Below are 22,678 nucleotides of genomic sequence, written 5' to 3' on the forward strand. Positions count from 1 at the left end.
AGAAAAATAAATTTTAGCTCTTAAAATGTTGGATGTTACTGTTAAATTCCTCTGCTAATTTGCAATAATGAAGCTAATTGTCGACTGCAGTTTAGAAAGACTTTATCCCAGCCAAAATATGACCAGTTAAATTACAATCCAACAGTTCTAATTAAAGAAGGTCACTCTTAGGCTTTATAAACGTAACTTAGCATCATACCAAGCAAATAACACATTTGCTGAGATAAGATTACAGCATATATATATATATATATATATATATATATATATATATATATATATATATATATATATATATATATATATATACACACACACACACACAATTATAGAAGCATTTTATCTGGGCATAGAAACTTGCAAATTATCACACTTAAACGACAGGAGTCATGTCTTGTTGGACATCAAACTTTGCGTTTTAAATGGTGCTCATTGTAAAGCTCCCGGGAAACTCACATCAATCTTAAAGCAAATGGAAAATTGTCTAAGCCCCTTATAACCCTGATTCCAGGTAGCCCCATTTGGATTAAAATTAGATTAGATTCAAAGCAGCCATTGCTTTATATGAAAAGTTTCTCCTGCATGATTGTTTTCTTAATGCATCTGCAAAATTCAACTTTGAATAACACAGCCATTGATCCTTTGAACATGTTCAGAAATTTCACAATATAAGCATCAAAACTATGAAACACCATGTATCATAATGCACCACAGCTGCAGAATGTATGCCATTAGTAAGAAATAATGCAGTGGTTAATAGATAATAAAGTTACTTAATCTGATGTTACACTAAGCAGACATCTACGGTATCTATAACACCGTTTAAGATTCAATCACTTTGGCCTGCAGCATTAAGTGGCTCCATCTGTTTGCAGTTTGACCTACTTTGCAATTTAGAGCTTTTTATGCTGAGATGGTCAGCTGGTCCGTAAATATCCATCTAGAGGATGATATCATTGCACAATAACACACCCTTTCCTTAAGCAGCCTTAACCACTGTGAAATCCACACCTTTGATCCTGGTGTACACACATCATTCAGAGCAAGAGCACATCAAAGATGCACAGGCTTCATAAGCATGATCAGTTCAGTGTTTCACCCCATGCTCTTTAATTCCTCACATTCAAACCCAACATCACATGTCTTATGACTTGTCAAAATATATAGGAACATAGGAACCTCCTTTTTAGCATCTTTAAAGTAATTTGTTTTGGTTGCTCTATCTGAGCTTAAATCATTTTGGAACAAAAAATCTGTGTTTCTACAGTGCAAAATAATGGACCATAAGAAAAATTGGAAAAGCTGCTCAAGAATGTCTTGCAATCACTTCTGCTGTTTCTAAAAACCTGACTTTGAAAGCTAGAGGGGAAATTTAACATCTTTAAAGGTTTTATGAAGCTTAATTTTTTTTTTCCACTTTGAAAAAAAAGGTTCAACTGCATAGGATGCCTTGAAGAAATCTAATAGATGAAATGTTTTTAGCACGATTAACAGAAGGAAACCACAAACAGACTTGTTTCATACTGTCGGACTATTGGTCCCCGAGCTTCCCTCTGCTTCAGAGAACTTTCAGGAAGCATACACTCGACAGCTTGCTTTGTTTAGACAACGACAAACATAGATTAATAGTAGGAAATGATTTCAAGATCTGACCTGCATGTGATGTGCCCGTCAACGTTGAGTATGAAAAAAATATAAGCAGGCAAATTGCCAAGATTATGAACAGATCTTGTGATGTATCTATTATTTACCTCATGGTAAATAATGGATCTGGTTCTGCTTCTAGGCTTTGATTGTTTTCACTATAAATTTGATCCTGTATGGATTTAATGCATTTTATTATGTGAGCAAACTCCTCCATGTGTATTAAAAAAAAAAGAACACCATTTAACAAAATCAATATATAAGTATAAGGACACGGTTTGAATAAATGAGCTTTGGACCTAAATTCGTAACAATCACACAGCTGTCTAATCTTTATCGCATATGGTCACTTTATTGCAGCAAAACACATCTATTATATTTCTGATTCATGTGGACCAACAAAGGTACTGCATAATTCTGGGGTGAAAGGCTAATTATAAACAATGAAAAAATCTTTGCCATGTATTTGTATTCATCCCCTTTGAGTTCACAACTTGCTATTGCCGACACAAATTTGATCTCATGTGCCTTCGTCCACTGGTATGTGGGTGAGGGAATGGAGGGGGAGAGTTTTCCAAAGCCCAGGGAGGACATGGGAAATGGCATATTACATATTATGAGGAGGTTGGGGCTGATAGCTTGGCAGAAGAAAATTAAGGAGAGGTATATTAAATAAGGCATTCCCTGTCATTTCTTAATGTTCACAATAAAGTTTTCTGGCTGCACAACCACAAACCTACCAAGTCGTTTCATTACTATTAGCATAACTATTAGTCTCATATTCAAGTATGGCCTCATGGAAGAGTGGCAAGATGAAAGTAATAAGTCGTGTTTGCAGCAAACATGTGGAAGAAGGCGTTGGTCTGGTCCAATGAGACGAAACTCTTTAACTCACATGTTCAAAAGCAGGTGTTAAGAAACACATACTACACTTGTCCTTAAATACACCCTACGCATTGCGCTGTATACCGTCAAGATAATATTTGTCAAAGGAGTCAAGGGAACCTGGTCAAACCTGATTGAACAGATGGGGCTGAGTACAGGGCAATACTTTAAGAAAACATGTTAGAGGAAGCAAATGAGACATCCAGAGCTACCAAAAGATCATATTCATGTGATACAATGGCCCAGTCAAAGTCCAGACCTGAGAAACTGGAAAACTGCTCCTTAAAGAGAGTCTCGATCAGATTTTGCCAATGGACTGAACAAGGATGGCAGAGGCAAGCTCTGAAAAACAAAGAGGATTCAGTAAGAGTTCAATAAGTATGATTCTAAGTAGATACCACTTTTGTGGGGATACCATAAAATGCAGACATTATTTTATTTCTTTTCCACAATTACGCATCACTCCGTGCTGCACTATCACATAAAATCCCAAACAAAACACTTTATGGTTAAAAAATAAAAATAAAAAAATAGGAACAAGGTTCAAGAAGTATGAATGGTTTCCAATGCAGGTTATATAATTATTATTCAGAGCAGTGCAGCAAGAGGGTGGGCATCTTTAATGGAATCCAAACATAAAAGTGAAGATCTTCATCTGCTGACTTTTTTGGAAGCTTAGATATGAATTAGCCATTCTAATAACGGCCTTAAACAGTCTCCACTTCTCTACCTCTCAGCTCATTCTAGCATACCAGAAGACAAAAAAAAACACACTCACTACATAACACACATTATAGCCTTTCTGATATCTGAATCCACAGCTCTGGTAGCCACAAAAGGAAACAAATACAAAACAAAAACAGACTTTATACATTTTAAATGTCAAAAGAGGCATTTGTAAGGTGCAGGATTGATTATAAATGCTATATTACATTACTAACTTATCCAAGAGAGGGAGCTAACAGGATTTGGTTATTGATGATGTCACAAACAGTTACATGTCAAAATCAGTGTTTGGTTATTGCAGAGTCCGAATGGAAGTGATGGCTACATCCTGGCAGAGAACAAAATAACATTTCAATCTTATCCTTTATAGGTAGTTATTTGCTAAAGGATGCTACAATCTATATTTTGTGCAAAACTATAAATTCACAAGTGTGATGTAAAATGTATGGGATAGGTCAGAAAGGACTTTGAGGTTATATACTGTATTCAGTAGAGTAAAAAATATCTATTTCATTATTGTTCTAGCTGTATGAGTCTGTGTGGCAAGTCCAGCCTTTAGCGTATTTTCAGTTCTCTCCTCTGTGTTAATGTCAATCTCCCGCTGCGAGTCTCTCTTACAAAAAAAAGAGCAACCAAACAAAGTGCTTCAAATGCTACAGAGATGTGTTAGTTGTTGGAGTTCATCCTACCAGCAGAGAACAAGGGAGGCGGTGGGGGTAAATGTGAGGCAGTTGGCAACCCCCCCATGGGGTGCAGCAGAGGAAGAGACAGTTGGTTGCTGTGGAGGAGCTGGGGGCTGGAGGCAGCAGAGGGCGTGGCGTCAGAGACGGGAGTTCCCAGCAGCTTCGGAGCGGAGGAGTCTGTAGTTGGAGAAACTAGTGGCTGGTCGAAACCGAGGGGGTCTCCACAGCTGGGGACCACCATGGGGTTGCTGACGTGGAAACACTTCTCCCTGTGAGCCTTGAGCATGTTGGAGAAGCGGAAACGCTGGCCGCACACCTCGCAGGGGTACGGCTTCTCCCCGGTGTGAGTGCGGCGGTGGCGCTTCATGTTGGGCCGGCTGGTGAAGCTCTTCCCGCAGATCTCACAGATGTATGGCTTCTCACCTGTAGGATACAGGACAGCACAACTGTAAGCAGCTGATAGTGCCGTTTTCAATGCTGAGATGACTCTTTTACCGATCCCTACTGACCACTAATGAGTCTAATGGGAGAATTATCCCCCCTCTGTTAACAGCTTAGTGTGTTTCTACAGTGCCTTGCAATGACTAAGATAATTGTTTTCATTTTGTCACATTTCAACTACAACCTTTAACATATTTAATTAAGATTTTTTTGATAGACCATGATGGACCAACACAAAGCAGAGAAGCAACCAGACTGAGATCCAAAGCTCCGATTGGGAATCAAAAGACAAATATGAGCTAAAGGAAGAGACGTAAGAGGAAAGAAAAGCAGTTGCAATTGTTCACAAGCCCTGATAGGAATACACCAATTATATGAAAGGAAAGCGCTCTTTTAAGAAAAGACTACATTCATAGATTTTCGACAACCTACTAATGGTGTTTGCAGAAGAAAACCAGAGGCTTGCTTATGTGACACTGAAGTTTTTGCAATGTGTGCCTAGAAGGCCACCAAAACATGATGGACAAGCAACAGCTTGTACTGTGAGAGTTTGCAAACCTCTACTGACATCTTATTATTTTGCCCATAAATATCACAACGATCAACAGATTCTGAAAAACTCTTGGAAAGAAATCGGTCAGAATATCGGCTACAAAAAAGGTAAAATTGGTACGCTGTGTCGGCAATGTGTCTCTTTTCCACACGGAACATTGATTGAGTCAAACATAAACCAGATACCACGAACTGATGAACAGACTGTACACAGTGTGAGCCACACAGATGTCAGCCTTCATAGTGAAGGGTACCTATACTCGAATTTCTCATTACGAGCGCGCTTGATTTCCCACACTACCAAGGCATCGTCCGACAAGTTTAGCTTTGCAAAAAAAAAAAAAAGAAGTCTAGCTGGATGTCTTGTGCGGGATCATCTTCACCAGAGCAAACATGGCACACCTACCTGTGAGGCAGAGAGAGCAGCTGTGATTCTGAGGGTCCTTACATCTGACTGCTCTGAGCAATGTATCACTGCCTGCTATCGCCTCATGAACTCAGTATCTCATTTAAAACTGTTTGGAATGAATGATCCTTCCTGGGAGAAATACTTTCCAACCAAGCAGTGTAATGGTACCTACATACCATTTAGGCAGAATCTCACCATCTGTGCAGAATCTCACTGTCTGTGCAGACTCTGCACCCACCAGCGATGGTGCAGGTGGAGTGGTGAGTGATGAGCATACCTGCCTTCCAAGCAGTTCATCCATGTTTGACTCGATTCCCAGCCATTACAAAGTCTAGGGGATTGGTGGCCTAATAGGGGAGGTTCTGAGTTCAAACCCCACTACCATGGACTGCCACTGTTATTCCCTTTTAAATGGTTTGTTTTTTTTATCTCTCTAAAAGAGTACAATAAGTATATTATATAATAACATCATAAAATCGATTTTTCTTATAACATTTCAAAATCATTACCTAAATAAATAAAAGGGTTAACACCACCATACTGAATAAGACCCACGCTATGTCATAAAAGTCATAAAATTTTAAATTAAAGAACACATGAAAAATTGCATGTAATTATAAAATAACTCCAAAAAAAAAGCTTTAATAAAAGGTGGGAAAAGGTGAATCACCAGTGTGTGTCTTCATATGCTCATCAAAGTACTGCTTCATGTTGAAGTCCTTTCCGCACCACTGACACATGAACTGTTTGTGTCCGATGTGGATGCTCATGTGTGAACGCAGCTGGTATTTGTACTGGAAGCGCTCGCTGCAGCTCTGAAACGGCACACAGTGGACAACCTTGATAAGTGGCTATAAAACCTAGTGGTGGATGTGGCTGGAGCTCAATAAAATCATAGTCAAAATCCAGATGTATTACTGAGTATTACTTTAAACTCAGAAATTTAGTTCAACAAAAGTGACACAAACCGTGTTAATATCGTCAGAAAGACTAAAGGGATCAATATTCACTGTTGTTCAATGGGATCTTTCTTATATCAGAGTGTGGGTCTATAAAAATCTGGATTTCATCACTACATCAAAGGCATCTCCAAGAGGTCTTAAGAAAATCATATATCACTAAAAAAAAGGATCTCAAACCTCACACTTGAAGGGTTTCTCTCCCGAGTGCTGCAGAGAGTGAACCTTTAGTGACATGCTGCGCTTGAACGACTTCCCACACGTCTCGCAGGTAAATGGCATGTCCTTCGTATGGGCTACAAATGCAGACACATAAAACATTACAGGCCAGTCTAAATCAAACTAGAAACATTTCCCTTTTTTTTCCCCCAATAAATTCTCTTGATAACTCCCATCACATATTTGACATGGTTAGCCAAATTCTGTGATCTACATTATATTGATACACTGCAAAAATGATCTAAAAATGACCTTAAAATAAGTGCATTTACCCTTAATTTAAGAAGGTGAATAATGATCTGCTAATGGAATTAGTATTTTTACGGTTAAAATAAGATAATTAAATATTATGCACTCAAAATGCAAGAATGCAGTTACATGATTTTTTGTTTTTTTAAGGTAAATACTTATTATATTGGCAAAGTGTCTCATTTGCCTGCTTAATTTAAAAAGAACGCATTTACTTTGAGAAAAATTTACTTAGATTTCAATTTTTGGCAGTTTAGTTTATATCTTACAATCATTTTACCCTTTTTTTTCTGTAACATGCTTTATTTTAATGGGCTAAATGTAACCGCTAGCTGTCACAAAATGTCCTTCTAATGGTTGTATATGGGCAAAACTGTCTGCTTTAATCCACTTAGTTTTTCCTGCAGTGAATATAGCCTAAGATTTATCTCATCTCCATTAATCTCAAAAGATGCCTCTGACTTAGAACCAAGAAATACCGGAGAAAGCAAGTCACAACCATGGCATCATAAAGTCTTTGAAATACCACAATATTTGAAATAAAAACAAATAAACCAAAAAGAAAATTGCTTGTGCAGGGGTGTTTCAGCAGGATAAACATCCAAGATATTATGACCAAATCCACACAGAAATCCTTTGCAGACAAAAAAACGTTTCCAGATCATCTTATCCCTCTAAAACAATCCTAAAAAAGATGATGCATTAAAGAGGACCAAGTAATTAGGATTATCGAGATAGATTGTGCCAAAAAAGGTCAAAGGTTCCTTCCTCTGTATGCACACAGCCTTTGTGAAATTTTACAGAAGTGTATAGCTGAGAAAATTGAGATGTGTCAATGTTACACACACTGGAATATATTAAACTAATAAGTAATTCTGCTAAGAAATTAATTCGGAGACTTAAAATTTGATTGAAAAAGACCAGGATATCCAACCCTAAGCGTCAGATAAATCTCAATTGGAGTAAAGTACAAATGCAAAATATTCATGGATGGATGTACACATAGAGTGTGGTCAGCCTGTCCAGGAAGCAAGATGCTTATCCTTCATAAAAAAGTGGAAGAGGAAAGTAACACCCAAAACAAATCCTGATCAACAATTAAAGAGCCGTAGAGGAGGAAGCCCAAGTAAACAAGGGAACGAGGTGACTTAAGGAGATAGTTGATGTTAGTGCCACTCACCGACCATGTGCTTCCTGACATGAGCCATGGTGTAAAACTTCTTCTCGCAGATCTCACAGGAGAACTTCTTCTCAGCGTAGCCGTGGACAATCTTGTTGTGCTCGTGGAGAGACCACAGCTTCTTGAAGGCCTTTCCGCAGGTCACACACTTTCAAACAACACCACGAAAGAGGTAAGATGTTATGACGACTGGGGTTTTTAGAGGACAATATGTTTAAGGCATCAATAACTGAAGCTTTTCATATACAAGAAGAGTTTTACTTAAAGCAGCTGTTGTCTCAAAAAGAGTAAAGCAGTAATAATTTCAAACCAACAACATGATTTGCATTCTTTAAAGGAATAGTGGAAGATTTTTATTAATTTTTTTAAAAGACCCGCCCTCTCCACTTTAAAAAAAAGAATGCACATGCACAACCCTGTACCTGCTCCCAAGAGGGAACACCTATTAAGCGCATGCAAGAGCATGCACAAGCTCGTTTTTTTCTGTTTGAAAGTTGCTGTTTGCATCACTCAAAAGCTTCCTCTCTAGAAGAAGATTGCAATATTTCCACCATGTCAGACTCACCACCGGAAAGTGAAAATGGGGACGAGCATGTAGGATGGCCTTACGTAAACATATCACCAGAATGATTCGCCAATAGAAGGGGCGCTTATTTTGATGATCAGCCCGAAAAAAGAACATCCTCGACTATACCTTTAAGCAGTGCATAATTGTGAAGTCTCTAAAATGAACCTCTAAAAATAAACCTCTAAAAACATATGATGCAATTTACATAAAGCTCCCTCTAAAATCATCTGATGGTAAAAGCAAGAGGCTCTGTGGAGGCCACATAGATATATAATAGATCATCAGTGGAGAAACGACACCGTGTGGACTAAGGAGACCTTGAGACAGCTTAGGGAAAGAGTTATGGAGAAGTTTAAAGGGAGGTTAGGTTTAAAAACAAGAGCTGATTGCTTCAAACAAACAACATCCAGACTAATTTCATGGCTCACTCTTAATACTATTTCTGATAAAGTAAGGGAGAAGAAACTGTATTTTTTGTACAATTTTTCTGCTGAACTTTGATTAAATAATGTAAAAGTTAAATTCCTGTTTGAGAGTTGTTTACTATAAGAATAAGCATTATTTAGAGTGCTATTTAAAGAGCGATTGCTCCAAGCAGTAGAACGGGATAGTTAATATGATAGATGAATGGAGCTTAATAAAAGGCAAACCCTAAAGAAAACCGATTAGGGCCAAAGTTCTTTTTTTAGTAATATATTAGCCCTACATACAGCAAGAATGGTTCTATGTTTTTCTAATGTTTTACATAAACACATACTGTGTTAAAATTGACTGGTCAAACTTCTGACTAAAAGCCAAGTGAGATTCAGTCAGACGGCTCGAAAATTCATTCTTACACACACTCTCGATTTAATGGGACAGTGCATTTTGCAAAAAGAACATGCAAAAAAAGTCACTTTATATGAGATCTTTGCATGAAAAGTTTTCCAACAAATTACCATATCCTGCTAGGGGAGTACTTGTTTTATGCTTTTTTTCCCCAGTTTGTTAGCAAATAAAGCCCCTCCTGTATATTTACAGTAACAGAATCAGGTGATCAGAGGTACAAATACTGTGCATGTGTGGATCGGGTAGACAAGAAAGTGATGTGGCCCAGTTAAGTTGGTAAAATAAGGAAGAAAAGTTCAAGATCCAGAGTCAAAAAATGCAAATAAATATTTGATTTGACTATACATTATGAAGGTTGGTGTTCACCGATACCAACAACTAAGATAACAATGCTACTCTTAGTCTCTAAAGTCTATGGAGAAGCGACATAATGACTGACTGAAAAGATATGGGGTGCAGTTTTTTTGCAGCTGCTTAAACTCACAAACCACATCAGATTCAATTCAGGGCTCATTAATATTACACTTATTTGGTAAATAGGATTTTAATGAGTTTAACTGGCATTAAGTTAAATAATTAGGTTTTGGCGTATGATGGAAATGTTCTTTTCCTTTGATGGTCAGGTAGGAAGCTCTGGAAAAGATTCACTATAACTTAGAGTAGCTTTAGATCCCTTTATTTAATCAATGGTGCTTGGCAAAGCTAGGCCGTCGTTTTTCCATGAGGCATTGCAAGACTCTATTAGGCAGTCGGGATCTATTAGGAAGCCATGCCAATATTTTACATTTAGCTTTGTGATGGGGAAAACACCTTTATGATGGACACTTGATGTGTATAACCTTATTTTATCATGATCAAAGGGTTTATGGTCTTTTAGTAAAGGCATATAACATAAAAATGTACCTTTAAACTGTCCTACCTGGATGCTTCTCTCACAGTCAGTCTGTTGGTGCAGCAGCAGCTCACTCTCCAGTAGGAAGCGCTTCCCACAGTTATTGCAGATCTGCATACGGTTGTGGGTGACGTTCATGTGTTTCTCCAGGTACCAGCGGTTGTTGAAGATGCGAGGGCATTTCTTACATGGGAAGTGTTGTTTTTCCTCCAGCCTAACCTTCTGGCCGAGGCCCTCAGCATCTAGTCCCTTCTTCCCGCCCTGTCGTTGATTGGCCACAGTGGCCTCTGTAAGAGTCTGTCGCATGGTGGTGGCGCCTGCCACAGTCAAGGCTCTGGTGGCCCGGCGAGGTCGATCCATTACAGTGGGCTGCTCAAGTCCAGGAATGTTTAGGGTGTTTTCCTCCTCCTCTTCATCCTCTTCATCTTCCTCTTCACTAGTACAACCCAGCATGCCTCTCTTCTTTAGGTCTTCATCACCTTCCTCTCCATGTCCTTCACCATTCTCCATTCCATTGTCTTCATGGCCATCAAAGTCTCTCTCATTTTCATGACAACAACCAAACATAGGTTCTGTGCTTGTGGAAGATTTTCCATCTGATCCCTTTGAGACATTCAGAGTCTGGTTGTTGAGGTTAACTTCAACTATGATCTGATCTCTGTTGAAGGAAGCGTGACTATCCGCTGGAGTTGATCCATCCACATTGTCCTCTGCTTTGCACGTAGTGGTCACACCTGTGCTGCCCCCCCCTACTCCTTCTTCTTTCTGATAGTACTGCTTTGTCTGGGCAGCCATCTTTCCAACCTCCTCCACTCTGATAGAGAATGGGTTGCTGCCTTCTCTAGTGTAGACCCTGCCAAGCTCAGATTCCTGTTTGATCTCCCGATAGAGCTGGCAGGGAGGCATCTCTGCTTGCTCACAGCTGCTAAACCCCCCCTGATTGGCCATCTCTTTACAGGTGGCTCTCAGCGAATGAGTACTAAGGAGGTCTCGACAGGATGCAGCGATGTCGCTCATCTGAAGCACAGTGGCAGCGTTGAGCACGTCACAGACGGTGCTGCTGCTCACCAGCAGCTTGGAGGTGTAAATGAAGTTGAGGATCTGCTGAAGGCCCTGAGAGGTCAGAGCATCCAGCAACAGATCCACACGTCGAAGCTGTTTGCTTTGGGCAAAAAGAGAGTGGAAGAAGGGACTGTAGGCTGCCAGCACTCCCTTGTGAGCAGGAAAGGTGCTGTGATGGCGCACCAAGACGATGTCCACGTCACAGAGGTCAGGCTGGAAGAGGCGCTGCTCATTTAGCCTGTCCATCAAACAGGTGAAGTGCAGAGCCACATCCTCCACCAGAGAGAACTCAGCAGAGGGGAAGTCTGTGGTCTTCTCCACTATGAGCTGAAACAAAACATAATGAAGATTAAGATTTATTAACATTAACTCTGGAATCCAATATCTGTTCCTGGAGGTCAGAATTTTGTATAATTAAGATGTTTAACCTTTACAGCTGATTTAAATAAAAGATTCAGCAAGAAGTGCAAGAAGTTGTTTCTGCAGGGTCGTCTCTAGGTACTCCTACTTCTTCCCAAAGACAAGGTATGCAAATCATGGCTGCTGGGTTAAATTAATCTGTCTGTTTGCCTTAGCAGTGAGTCAGTGTACATGGCTGTTCGTCCAGAGTGTCTCTAAGATGCCCTGTGGATTGTTGACTCCAGAGTCTATTCCAATACTAATGACCCAAAGAGAAAGACGCCAGTTACCATGGATGGAGAGAAAGATGGATTGATGACATACATAATTTCTGGAATCATAACCCTCACATGTTTGAGCAGCACCCAACCATTGATGCTTCTAAAAATACAAAAAAACCCAAAACAGAATTACTTTAGACTTACTTTTCTCCAGTATGTTGTTAGTGTTGAGACTTTACACAGCATAAATAATCTTTTTATATAGAAATTGTGAGCAGCTGACAAATGGATGCTCCCCCAATAAACACACTATTCCTACTGTAAAATCAGCTCTAAAACTACCTCCTATGGCAGCTTCACCCCCCCTTCTCGATTCCATACTTTTACCTTTTAGAAAGTGGCTGGTAAATTTGTCCCTGCATCCTAACATGAAAGGTTTTAGCTTGAAGTTTCACTAACACATATTTCCCTCTTCTACATCTTTAACTTCATTAATAAGGATCTTTCTTAAAATAAAACACCTGCTTTATAGATTCTATTCCCCATTAAATGTGTTTCTCAGAATTTTTTTCTGCTCACAGTGTCCTTTAAGTGGCAATTTGAAACGTGAAGTTTGTCTCATAACGCTCATTTTAAAACTTTATATGTTATAAACTTGTCTTCTCCAAAGTTTTTCTTAAATTTTCTATTTTTTACAGATTTTTTTATGTCAATTTGATCACAGAATTATAAACCTGAGGCATTAAATGATGTGCAAAGCAATATTGGTGACAAACCATATACTGTACATAAAATGAAATAAACAAGAAAGACAACATTTAGGTGGAAAAATAGGCATTTGTGTGTTCCCAAAATTAAAGCCTAATCAATAAGGAACCCTAAAATATAAGCTCATACCAGTTCCTGTGCATGCTTCAAAGTGTTGGGCTGCATGCAGAGTGTGACCCTAGTCAGTGAAAAATCAAAAGGTGTAACAATCAGCACTCTGTGCAAGGTCCTCGACATCCCAAGGTGGGTTTATTTTAGCACAGGAAGGGCAGGGTTTCGATCCAGACGGGATGTGACTGAGGACAGAGCAGCAAACAGTGTAGGCGGACACAGACCCCTACATGCACACACACACACACACACACACACACAAACCGGTTGTCCAATCTCTACCAAAAACGCATACACACCAGACAGAAACACAGTGTCTGGTCTCTCTGCAAAGACTGACCGGCTTGTGCATTGGTATTCAGTGCCATTTCCCCTCTTATTGGCTGGCTGCTGCAGCGGCACACTCTCCCTAAGGTATGACGAATTATGCACAAGACAAAACATGTCAGGAAAAAAGAAAACAGGGAAACCTTGCTGATTAAATAACAAATAACCCTCCAAAAAAGATAGATGCTAAAGTCCAGGGGCAATTTGAACGCCCTGATTAAAACATAATTTTTTTAGTAGCTGCTGTAAACGATTCAGCAGGAAGAAGTAATTACCTTTCCCATGATACTGTGGGTTTAAAAGAACAACTTACGGCTTCTATGCAGCATATCAGAGTCTACATGGGGGTGAAATGCTTTATTTCTGTTCTTTCTTGGCATCATTTTCATCACATTCTTTCCTCTATTTTTAGAGGTTGGGAAAAGATTAGCATTCCCTCTTTCTAACCTTGAGAATATGCTCTGTTTGACAAATTCACTTATAATGTTTTAGATTTATTCATAGTTTTGAGCTGCAGAATTGGAGCTCTCAGCACAAGGTGTCAGACGGCAGCTGAGGGTAAAATGCTGCAGCTTAAACCCTAACCAGAGCAAGTTGTGAGCTGAAAGGTAATAATATGTTCCATCTTTTGAGATGTTATCTAAAGCGACCGATCCAAATTCTTAGATTTCTGTTTAATATATTAAAACATATTAAACAGAAATCTAAAAATCAACTGATTCAATTTACTTAACCTGAAATCTTTTGATTCTAAAAGAATTATGATTTTTTTTTTCATCCCAATACATTCCTCCTAATAATCTATCAGAGATAAAACCAACCGAGGTGGACAGTAAATTCAGAAAGAAAGGTAAATATTATTATATGAATGTTCTCAAATGCTGCAGCAGTTACCATAATAACATAATATCATTCATTGCTATCAGGCGTTATGTCTGCACTAATGAAGTTTCTTAAACCCCAGAATACAAAATGCTGGACATAGCTGACATGAGAGAAGAGTATGCCCCATTTTCAGATTGAGTCTAATTAGTGGCCACTTAAAGCTGCCTGCAGAGAATCAGCTTTCATCCCCAGATGCTCAGAAGCACATAGTTTACGTACTCTTCTTTCCAAGATATTACAAACAACTCACACAAATAGGATTTATTATTTTCCCATTTGAGCCCATGTAAAATGTATCATTCCATGTCAGGTCATCAAACATGAAAAAATAAAGCTGTGACAAAATTTATATAGAGATATTGAATCTGAAAACAAACAAACTATTGGAAAATCTAAATTTAAAATCCATTAATTTTATAGTATTGGTGTTCGAACTAGGGCTGAAACTCTTACATCGGATTAGTCAATTATTGAAATAATCGTCAACTAATTTGGTAATTGATGAAACGTTAACTGGAGCATAGAGACTCTAAAACAAAAATGCAAATTTTGCATTTAAGATAAAAAAAACATATTTGCCCATCAATATGCTCTATCCAAAGTGGAAAAGTTTTAGCTTCACCTGGTTTAATTTCACAAAGGATTCCCTTTAAGGAACCTTTGGCCATCTGATTAAATAATTAAAAAAATAATCAACAGATTAATCAGTTTGCAAAATAATGGTTAGTTGCAGCCCTAGATCCAGGTAAATCTTTACTAACAGCACATTTATAACACTCTACTTTAACAGCAGTGAGACGCTACAGAGAGGACTGTCACTGTTTTTGCTGTATTACTTCCGTTTCTTTTTGTAGATTTAAGCTTAAATTAACATTTCAAAGCCACCAATAAATAACTGCATTGCTTTGGTTTACAACAAATGTATTCCGATGAAGAGGATCTGAAAAATAATCATCAGGTTCGTGAACAAAACATGGATTTTGGTAAACCTATAATTAACTTAGAACACACAGACAGATGCTTTGTAAGAGTTTTATGCAGTGAGAAACAACAATTGCGTCTCTTCATACTGCAACCATAATCCAACTCCCATGATCTCCTTCTGACCTTCCCCTTTTTCTCACTTCTTTTCCTTCCCGCTAAAATGTCAGGGAGAGAGCTTGTTTGCTATCATTAGAGCAGTGCCACCTTTAATCAGCCTCTCAGTCAGATGTCTCCCTATACATTATTCATACGACACCGGCCCTGCGACAAACACATAGTGGCGAAGATTACCGACACAACCCGACACGGTGTGTCAATTAAACTGCCTTCAATCAAAGCAACACTCTCAGTTTAAAAGACAGATTATTTTATCGCTCGTCCAAGGCAGCAATGTAGTCGGCATTTTAGGGGCCTGTTTTTACAAAGCAGCTCTTAAGGCTGACGTAGAAAAGTCCCATGAAATCATTTTTTTTATTTGATGCAGAACATTTTAATCCTCTAGATGTGATTTAGAAACAGGGAGGTTGTTGTGGAAACAAGGGTTTGACTTGCTTTCCTCAGCATCCTGATGCTCAAGCTGTTAAGACTGGACTAATATGTACAGACATGTTTTTATTTGTTTTCTTGCCGTTGTTTGGTTTTTTTCAGCCCCTATTTATTGCAAGATGTCCGTAAACTCCCCGTCCTTGCTCTGCAGCAGGAGGAGAGCAGATAAACCTGGAAATCCTATAAAGACTGCGAGTGATGATTAAGTTTATGTCAGAAAAGCTTTTAAATCACATGGTCCACAGAACCATGCACTTCAGTCCATTTTCTGGGAAATCTGAGCTCTAATCATCACATGAAACCACACTTAACTGAATATTTTTGTCAGTTGCAAACTGTAGGATTTGCTGACTGTTGCCAACCAGTAGCAGCAACATTTTAAAAAAATGATGCATTTCCTTGCAATTTATTAATTAAAAATGTAGAAAGTTGTACTTAGTCTTGTCTCCATTAATATGTAGTCACTGCCAAAGATTAAATACATTAAGGATGTTAAATTTTGGCATACCTAAATAAAATTGGTAGGGTGCGTTTAAAAAAAATGGATCTACGCCATCAGAGACATTATAATCAATAACTGTTTAATCAAATGTTGTTATACAGCAATTATACCCCACAAAAAAGCAAAGGACAACAAGAAACAGATATCAGAAACAAAAAGCTAAAGTTCTTGATGCTGTTGTATAATAATGCTCTCAGCATATGTGAGATTTAGCCTTTCAAACACTAAAACTGTTCAGTAAATCCATACAAATCAGTTAATGCTGGCATCCTAATATACGGCAGGAAAAATATTTCACCCAAATTTTAAAATTATGTGATTTCTTTACATAAATTCCCATTTAGTTTTTTTGTAAATAATTTTTACACAAACTTATTAAATAAAACTCAAATGATTCATATCCATTAGTAAGCTATTATTAATAAAGCTTATTTAAAACACATAATTGACAGGTTTAATTATTTAGAATGAATAAAGTATATTTAGAATGAATAAATAAGAATAAATACTTAAGATTAATACTGAGTGTATTCATTCATCTCACTTATTCAAACAGTAATCATACTATCATTTTAAATAAGTATACTTTTTTAAAACTAAATACATAAACCTGATGATTATGTATTTAAAATAAATAAGCTTTATTAGACAAGTTAATAAGTATCATATAAGGTTTTATTAGGTGTGTGCTAACATTATTTTTAAAAAAGGAAATGGGAATTTGTTATGTAATAAACTGACAAAAATAAAATGGGTGAAATATCTTTGTGAGTGAAAATTAATAGTAGTAATATTTGTTTCAGTCCCCATGGTGTAGTGGTTTAAGTCTTTTATGGCCATGCAGGGGAACTGGATTAGATTTCCTAATTTCTAGATCTGAACTCTTAGGCCTAATTCAGGTGATTTCTTTTTCTAATCTGACACTGAGTGCTAATTTTTTCTGATTATATATAAAAAAAAAGATGCTTAGATCAGAATCAAAGTTTAGGGATGTTACTTCATCTTACGGACTGAAATCAATCAGCCTTTAAAGCTCGCATTTTTGTGGATTTCTGCTGATCCCAGCAGAACTTTAAGGTCCCATTTGATTTGGTTCCCTTCTACTATAGCAGGGGTCACCAACGTGGTCCCCACAGGCATCAAGGGGCCCTCAAGACCACATGGTGCCCTGCGCATCTTATGAAAACAGAACAACTCACCAGTGGACTAAGTTTGAAATTATATATTATGCTGTTGCTCATGTTTTTTATCATTTATATAGCTTTTCATCATAGCAATACTTTTGAAAATGTAAGCATTTGTCTTATTTTTTAACAGGTCTGCCTAAAAAGTGGATCAGACAGCTGCAGCTGATCCAGAACGCTGCTGCCCGTGTCCTCACTAAGACTAAGAAAGTAGAGCACATCACCCCAGTTCTAAAGTCCTTACACTGGCTCCCTGTATCTCAGAGAATAGACTTTAAAATACTTCTGTTAGTCTATAAATCTCTGAATGGCTTAGCACCTAAATACATCACAGATTTGCCATCAGTGTATCAACCCTCCAGACCACTCAGGTCTTCTGGCTCCAGCCTGCTCTGCATACCTAGAACCAGAACTAAACATGGAGAAGCAGCATTTAGTTCCTATGCTCCAATTATCTGGAACAAACTTCCAGAAAACTGTAAAAGTGCGGAAAGCCTGACGTCCTTTAAATCAAGACTAAAAACACATTTGTTTAGGATTGCCTTCGACTGTTCTAGTTAAACAGTTCAACTAAAACATCATTAGTTCAACTTTTTTTTCTTTAGTCCAACTATTTTTAATATTCTTTTTTGTTTCTGCATTTTTATTTTATTTTTTTTCTACTTCCTTTGATTCTGATTTATTTTCCTATATATTAATCATGTAAAGCACTTTGCATTGTCTTTGTACTGAATTGTGCTATACAAATAAATTTACCTTGCTTTGATTTTCAAAATGACAATATCTAAAAGCAAATTAGAAAGGAAAGAAACAGTAGAGATATGTTTATTATTTATGAAGTTTAGGTGAATGCTGACTCCTCCAGTTCACACGTCAGCATTGGCAGCCCGTTCTATGACTCAGTACCAATGAAGTAGCCCTCAGTCTTAAAAAGGTTAATGACCCCTGCACTATAGTAAACTCTTTAGATTCATCTTAAATGTTAACATGCTCACCATACCATGTCACCTTAAAGTACTGAAAAACCTTCATAGATGCTTTAATTTGTGAGCTACGACTGCATTTTCCATTTCCAACAGGTAAGACAGAAGGTCTAATTAAAGTAGACCTCTTAAAGCAAGCAGTTCATTCAAGGACAAAGCACTTCCCCATAATTTAAAGGAAAATTGATTTTAGAAAGATGAGGAAGGAGACGGCTTTGAAAAAAAGATTAGGTTTCTAGTGTAGCTCCTTCTGAGTGGAGCATGCATTACTTAAGAGAGAGAGTCCAGAAAGAAAAAAAAAAGAACCATTGTTGCAGTTAATTTACTGCTGCGCTTGTTAGCATTAAGTGTTACTCTAACACCAAAGTGCAAGAAGAGCCCACAGTGCACACATCAGTCAGTGATAAAAAGAACAATGAGGAAACTGTTCTTCAATCAGCCATGTCAGGATTGATGGGCTGCCTCTGGCACGGTCCAGATTGACTGGACCTGATCCAGAGTCTGAAGATGAAGATTCTCTTGCTAATTTAGCTGCTGGAAAGGTCACCTCTCTCCCACATCACAGCAGACCGCTCAGGTGGATTTATGACGGTGTACAGAGTCCCACTCTGTGGGGTCCATATCCAAGAAAAGCAGACTGTGTGGTCTTTGCTGTTGCCCTTTAAAAGTTTGAATCTTCAGCTCTTTTTGTTTTTAATTTTCTATTCATATACAAAAAAGCAAACAAAAAGCATCCAGTCTGCCTGTTGAACGTTTATTAGCAAAGGCCGCTGCCAGAGTCACGGACATTTCAACCGTGTAAGGGAGGCCTGGTTGTATTAAATGCAGAGGAAATCTCAGGGGTAAAACTACATTGGGTTAAAGCTTCCTTGAGCTGCATACAGACTGAACCGTGACTTCATACAGAAACAAGCTTGGTAACCTATGCAAGATGGCACCATCTATTGTTTAAAAGTTATTTTGGATGCTCTAGGTGCAGCGCCTTTAAGATCCATAATTATGTTTTAAATCAAACTCAAAGGAGTCAAAAGTTTTCAGATATTTGAAGACTGTGTCCGAATAGGAACTGGGACTTTGACTCGCTGGTATGTAAACATATGTGCTGAATAAATCAATTAATATTTTAGTTGCGAGAGTGCAAGTGAATGCACCACAGAACAAAGCACTCATAACTTATAACATCCATTCACTTCTATATTTAAGGATAAAACAGACAAGATTAATAGCATCTCAATATCTTTAAAACTCCCAATAATTTTGCAGCACAATTCAACTCATTGACCTCCAAGAATCCCCTGGAAGCTGTTTAAGTGAATTTGCCCTTTTACTAAAAAGAGAAACCAGTGATATTTATCCCATCGGTAAGGATGGTTGGTGTTATGCACTTCTTTGACCCATGGAGTCCTTCAAAGAGAACAGTCAGCAGCCCCGCTCACAGTGCCGCCTCTGGCTGAGGGGCACGGCATGGCCTGACATGACTGACACCCAGAGGAAGGAGAGTGGGCACCGTGTCAGGCCTCATCCCGCTCGGTGGGAGCTAGAGATGGCAGGGGAGCAGGGCCAGGCCCTACGCACACAGCTGAGTCATCATCAGGGGATTTCAGAGCGCAAACATGACGGCCCTGAATGCTAACTCTCTCTGCAGGATATCAGCACTTTAAAGCACCAAGTTTGGGCTCACTGTTACATCAGAATGCGATTATATGGTGGGAAATAGATCATAAAGACAACAAAACGGGACAAGGGGCCAGTCACTCAAGATGGAAGTTCAATCAGAGAGTCATTAAAAAGTCATCAGAGTGATGAGGGATGAAATGTCCTCTGAGTGTTCATCAGACCCACTTGTCGACAGTCAGAGACATGAACTTTGATTCATGCATTACTCCTCTGTTGTGTGCTTTGGAGCCAAGGCTAAAAAAAATTTTTAAACTTAGTTTGCAAAAGATGTCATGTTTTCAAGGTTTGCTTTTCTTAATAAGCATTTCTTTAAAAAAAAAAAAAAGAGTAAAAATATAAGAAACCCAACAAATCGAATGAATTTAAAGAGGTAAAACCCAAGGCAATGATTAAAATAATGCCTCATTTGATATATAAATATTAAAACAGCCACTAAGGAAGAAAAAAAAAATGGATTTCAAGAAGCTCAAAATGAATATGAAATAAATATGCAGAAGAGTCCTTTCAAACCAATTTTAGAATAAAATGATTCTTAATTTGTTGCATAAAGTTATGAAGTTTAGGGATCTACTTGTTTATTTAAATCATTACAGCTAGTGCCAACAAAGTCAAAAATGTTTTAGAAGCTATCATAAAACCAATTTAAAAAAATGATTTTAAACATAAAAATGTAAATGTGACAATCACATAGGAGACTACTGACAGCAGATGGTCAGTGACATGTTGATGGGGAAGCAGGCTGTAAACTGAGTACTGTATCCAAGCATATTAATGGAAAGTTAAGTGGAAGGAGAAACTCCAGCATCAACATCAAAACTGCTAAAGGAAAATGTTCCTCTTAAACACTAAAGTAGTCTTGTCTTGTTAGCATCATCCTGTCCAGGCCAGGTCTAACAATCATCTTGTAAAACATATTTTTGATCTCCAGAGATCTTCAGTCAGAAAAACAGCTACTGCTTTCTCTCATCTCAAATCACTCTGCACCGTCTGAGCTCTCCTTCTCCTCCTGCTGTGGGTGGGGGTAAACTCACACACCTTAAATACACAATACAGGTTTGATACTCCACCGGCCTGCCTTTATTCTTGACGTAAAAAAAAGAATCCATAGTCAAACTTCCATAAGTAACAAAACTAAGACCCAGTGAGTCTTTGCGAGGAAAGAATCCAACTCTATAGAGGAATTTGGCTTCACTCCTGTTTACAGGATTGCTTTAATTTGACCAGATTAAATGGTTTTGGAAAATCATCAATCTGCTAAAGACTAAAGGCTGATTTATACTCAGAAACCAGGTCGTCTGTGTGTGTGTTGCATTGAATGCAAATATGTCCCCGCCCCCTCTGCAGACACTCTGGTGCACCTCTCCAAAATTGTAGGTGACCGCAGACAGTGCTACAGACAGGAGGACTTTGATTGGTCAGATATATATCCGCTCTACACTATGCGTATTTCCCGTTTGGTACCTTATCGGCTTGTTTCGTTTTCAAAACAACTCATGAAGTTGAACCAGCTAAAAGAGCGAGGTGCGTAAGAACGCGGGGAACCCCCCTCAAGTCCCTCCATTGTCGCACAAACTTGCCCTCACTTCTTCACCGCCTCGGCCGTATCTAGACCCAGAGCTAGTTAGTGATTGACCCTCTTGCGTTGTGAATAGAGCAGACAACGCTTTAAAATTGGGCATAAATTAAAAATATCTGCATCATACCTGCGACAAGCTCACTGCGACACACTGCCACTGGAGTAAAACTAGCCCTTAAGCAATAGATAGTCAATCAGATTTATGTTCAGACCTTGAGGTAGGCATTAATAAAACTTTATTTGTTTGAGCCATTCATAGGTTGTTTTTTTTTAAATTGGTTTCTAGACAAGTTTTGCTGCACAATCCATGTGAAATTGATTTTAACAACACAACTAAACCAGATCTTCTGGATTTTTTTTTGCATAGAGCAATATTTGAGGATTCATCAATTATTGCTGAAAGGTCCAGGTCCAAAAGCAATAAATAGGCCCAGACCATCATACTACCACTGATTGTGACTGTGGAGACAATATTAATTTTCTATAATACTGCATCAGTTTATTCACCAGATGCACGGAAACAGTCACCAGTATTTTTTCAGAGGGTTTTGGATTCATAATGTGTTTTTTTTTCCTTCCTCTTACTGAGCCAGCTGATGCCTGGATTACTTAAGACGTTCTTCTGTCTCTTTTATGGTCTCATGGACGAGTCTGAATTATTTTGGCAGGGAGTCTATTCTGGAGAAGATTCAACACTGTTCAATGTTTTCTCAATTTTTGGACATCAGCTCACACTCGCAGAGCGGGCTGCATACGCCAAACCTGCTTTAAAATGGACTGAAACTGGCAAGCGATCTTAAACAAAAGCCACAAGATCAGTTTGTTTATATATATAATGAAGGGTCTGGTTAAACCATGTCCAGCATGGTGTTTATACTCAAGAGCATCAAACACTTAGGTCATTACACAGGTCTGTGTTTAAAGTTTTATTTTTATAAAAAGCAATAAAAATGACAAAAATATTCTGAAGTTTACCAAAAAAACAACAACTCATAAGCCAGGCTTTCTAAATGCATGAAATTAGGAGATTTTTGAGATTTTAAAGGAGGGGAAACTGAAATACCTTCACTTCTTGCTCCTGGTTTTACACTTTCCTCCACTTTAGCCAATAATTTCATACCTCTCAGCCTATTCAAATGTTAAACTTGCCAAACCACATTACTCACTACTGTCTGCAATTAATAAAGACAATATTAACAGCATTTAATCTCCCATTAC

The 22,678-nt window shown here is 38.2% G+C and overlaps 1 protein-coding gene across 1 annotated transcript in view; it reads right to left on the reverse strand.

Moving 5' to 3' along the window:
* Positions 1 to 1,261: 1,261 nt before the first annotated feature.
* The window catches only part of zbtb47 (zinc finger and BTB domain containing 47), a 29,920-nt gene continuing 8,503 nt past the window's right edge, over positions 1,262 to 22,678 (reverse strand). The window contains exons 2-6 of the mRNA XM_015394170.1: positions 10,263 to 11,624; positions 7,948 to 8,095; positions 6,480 to 6,595; positions 6,011 to 6,155; positions 1,262 to 4,361 (exon numbers count right to left, since the gene is read on the reverse strand). Coding sequence (XP_015249656.1) covers positions 3,922 to 4,361; positions 6,011 to 6,155; positions 6,480 to 6,595; positions 7,948 to 8,095; positions 10,263 to 11,624 — 2,211 coding nt within the window. The 3' untranslated portion in view covers positions 1,262 to 3,921. The remainder of the gene's footprint in view (positions 4,362 to 6,010; positions 6,156 to 6,479; positions 6,596 to 7,947; positions 8,096 to 10,262; positions 11,625 to 22,678) is intronic.

This window comes from Cyprinodon variegatus, unplaced genomic scaffold (genome assembly GCF_000732505.1).
Source record: "Cyprinodon variegatus isolate N-32 unplaced genomic scaffold, C_variegatus-1.0 Scaffold676, whole genome shotgun sequence".
Lineage (NCBI taxonomy): Eukaryota > Metazoa > Chordata > Actinopteri > Cyprinodontiformes > Cyprinodontidae > Cyprinodon > Cyprinodon variegatus.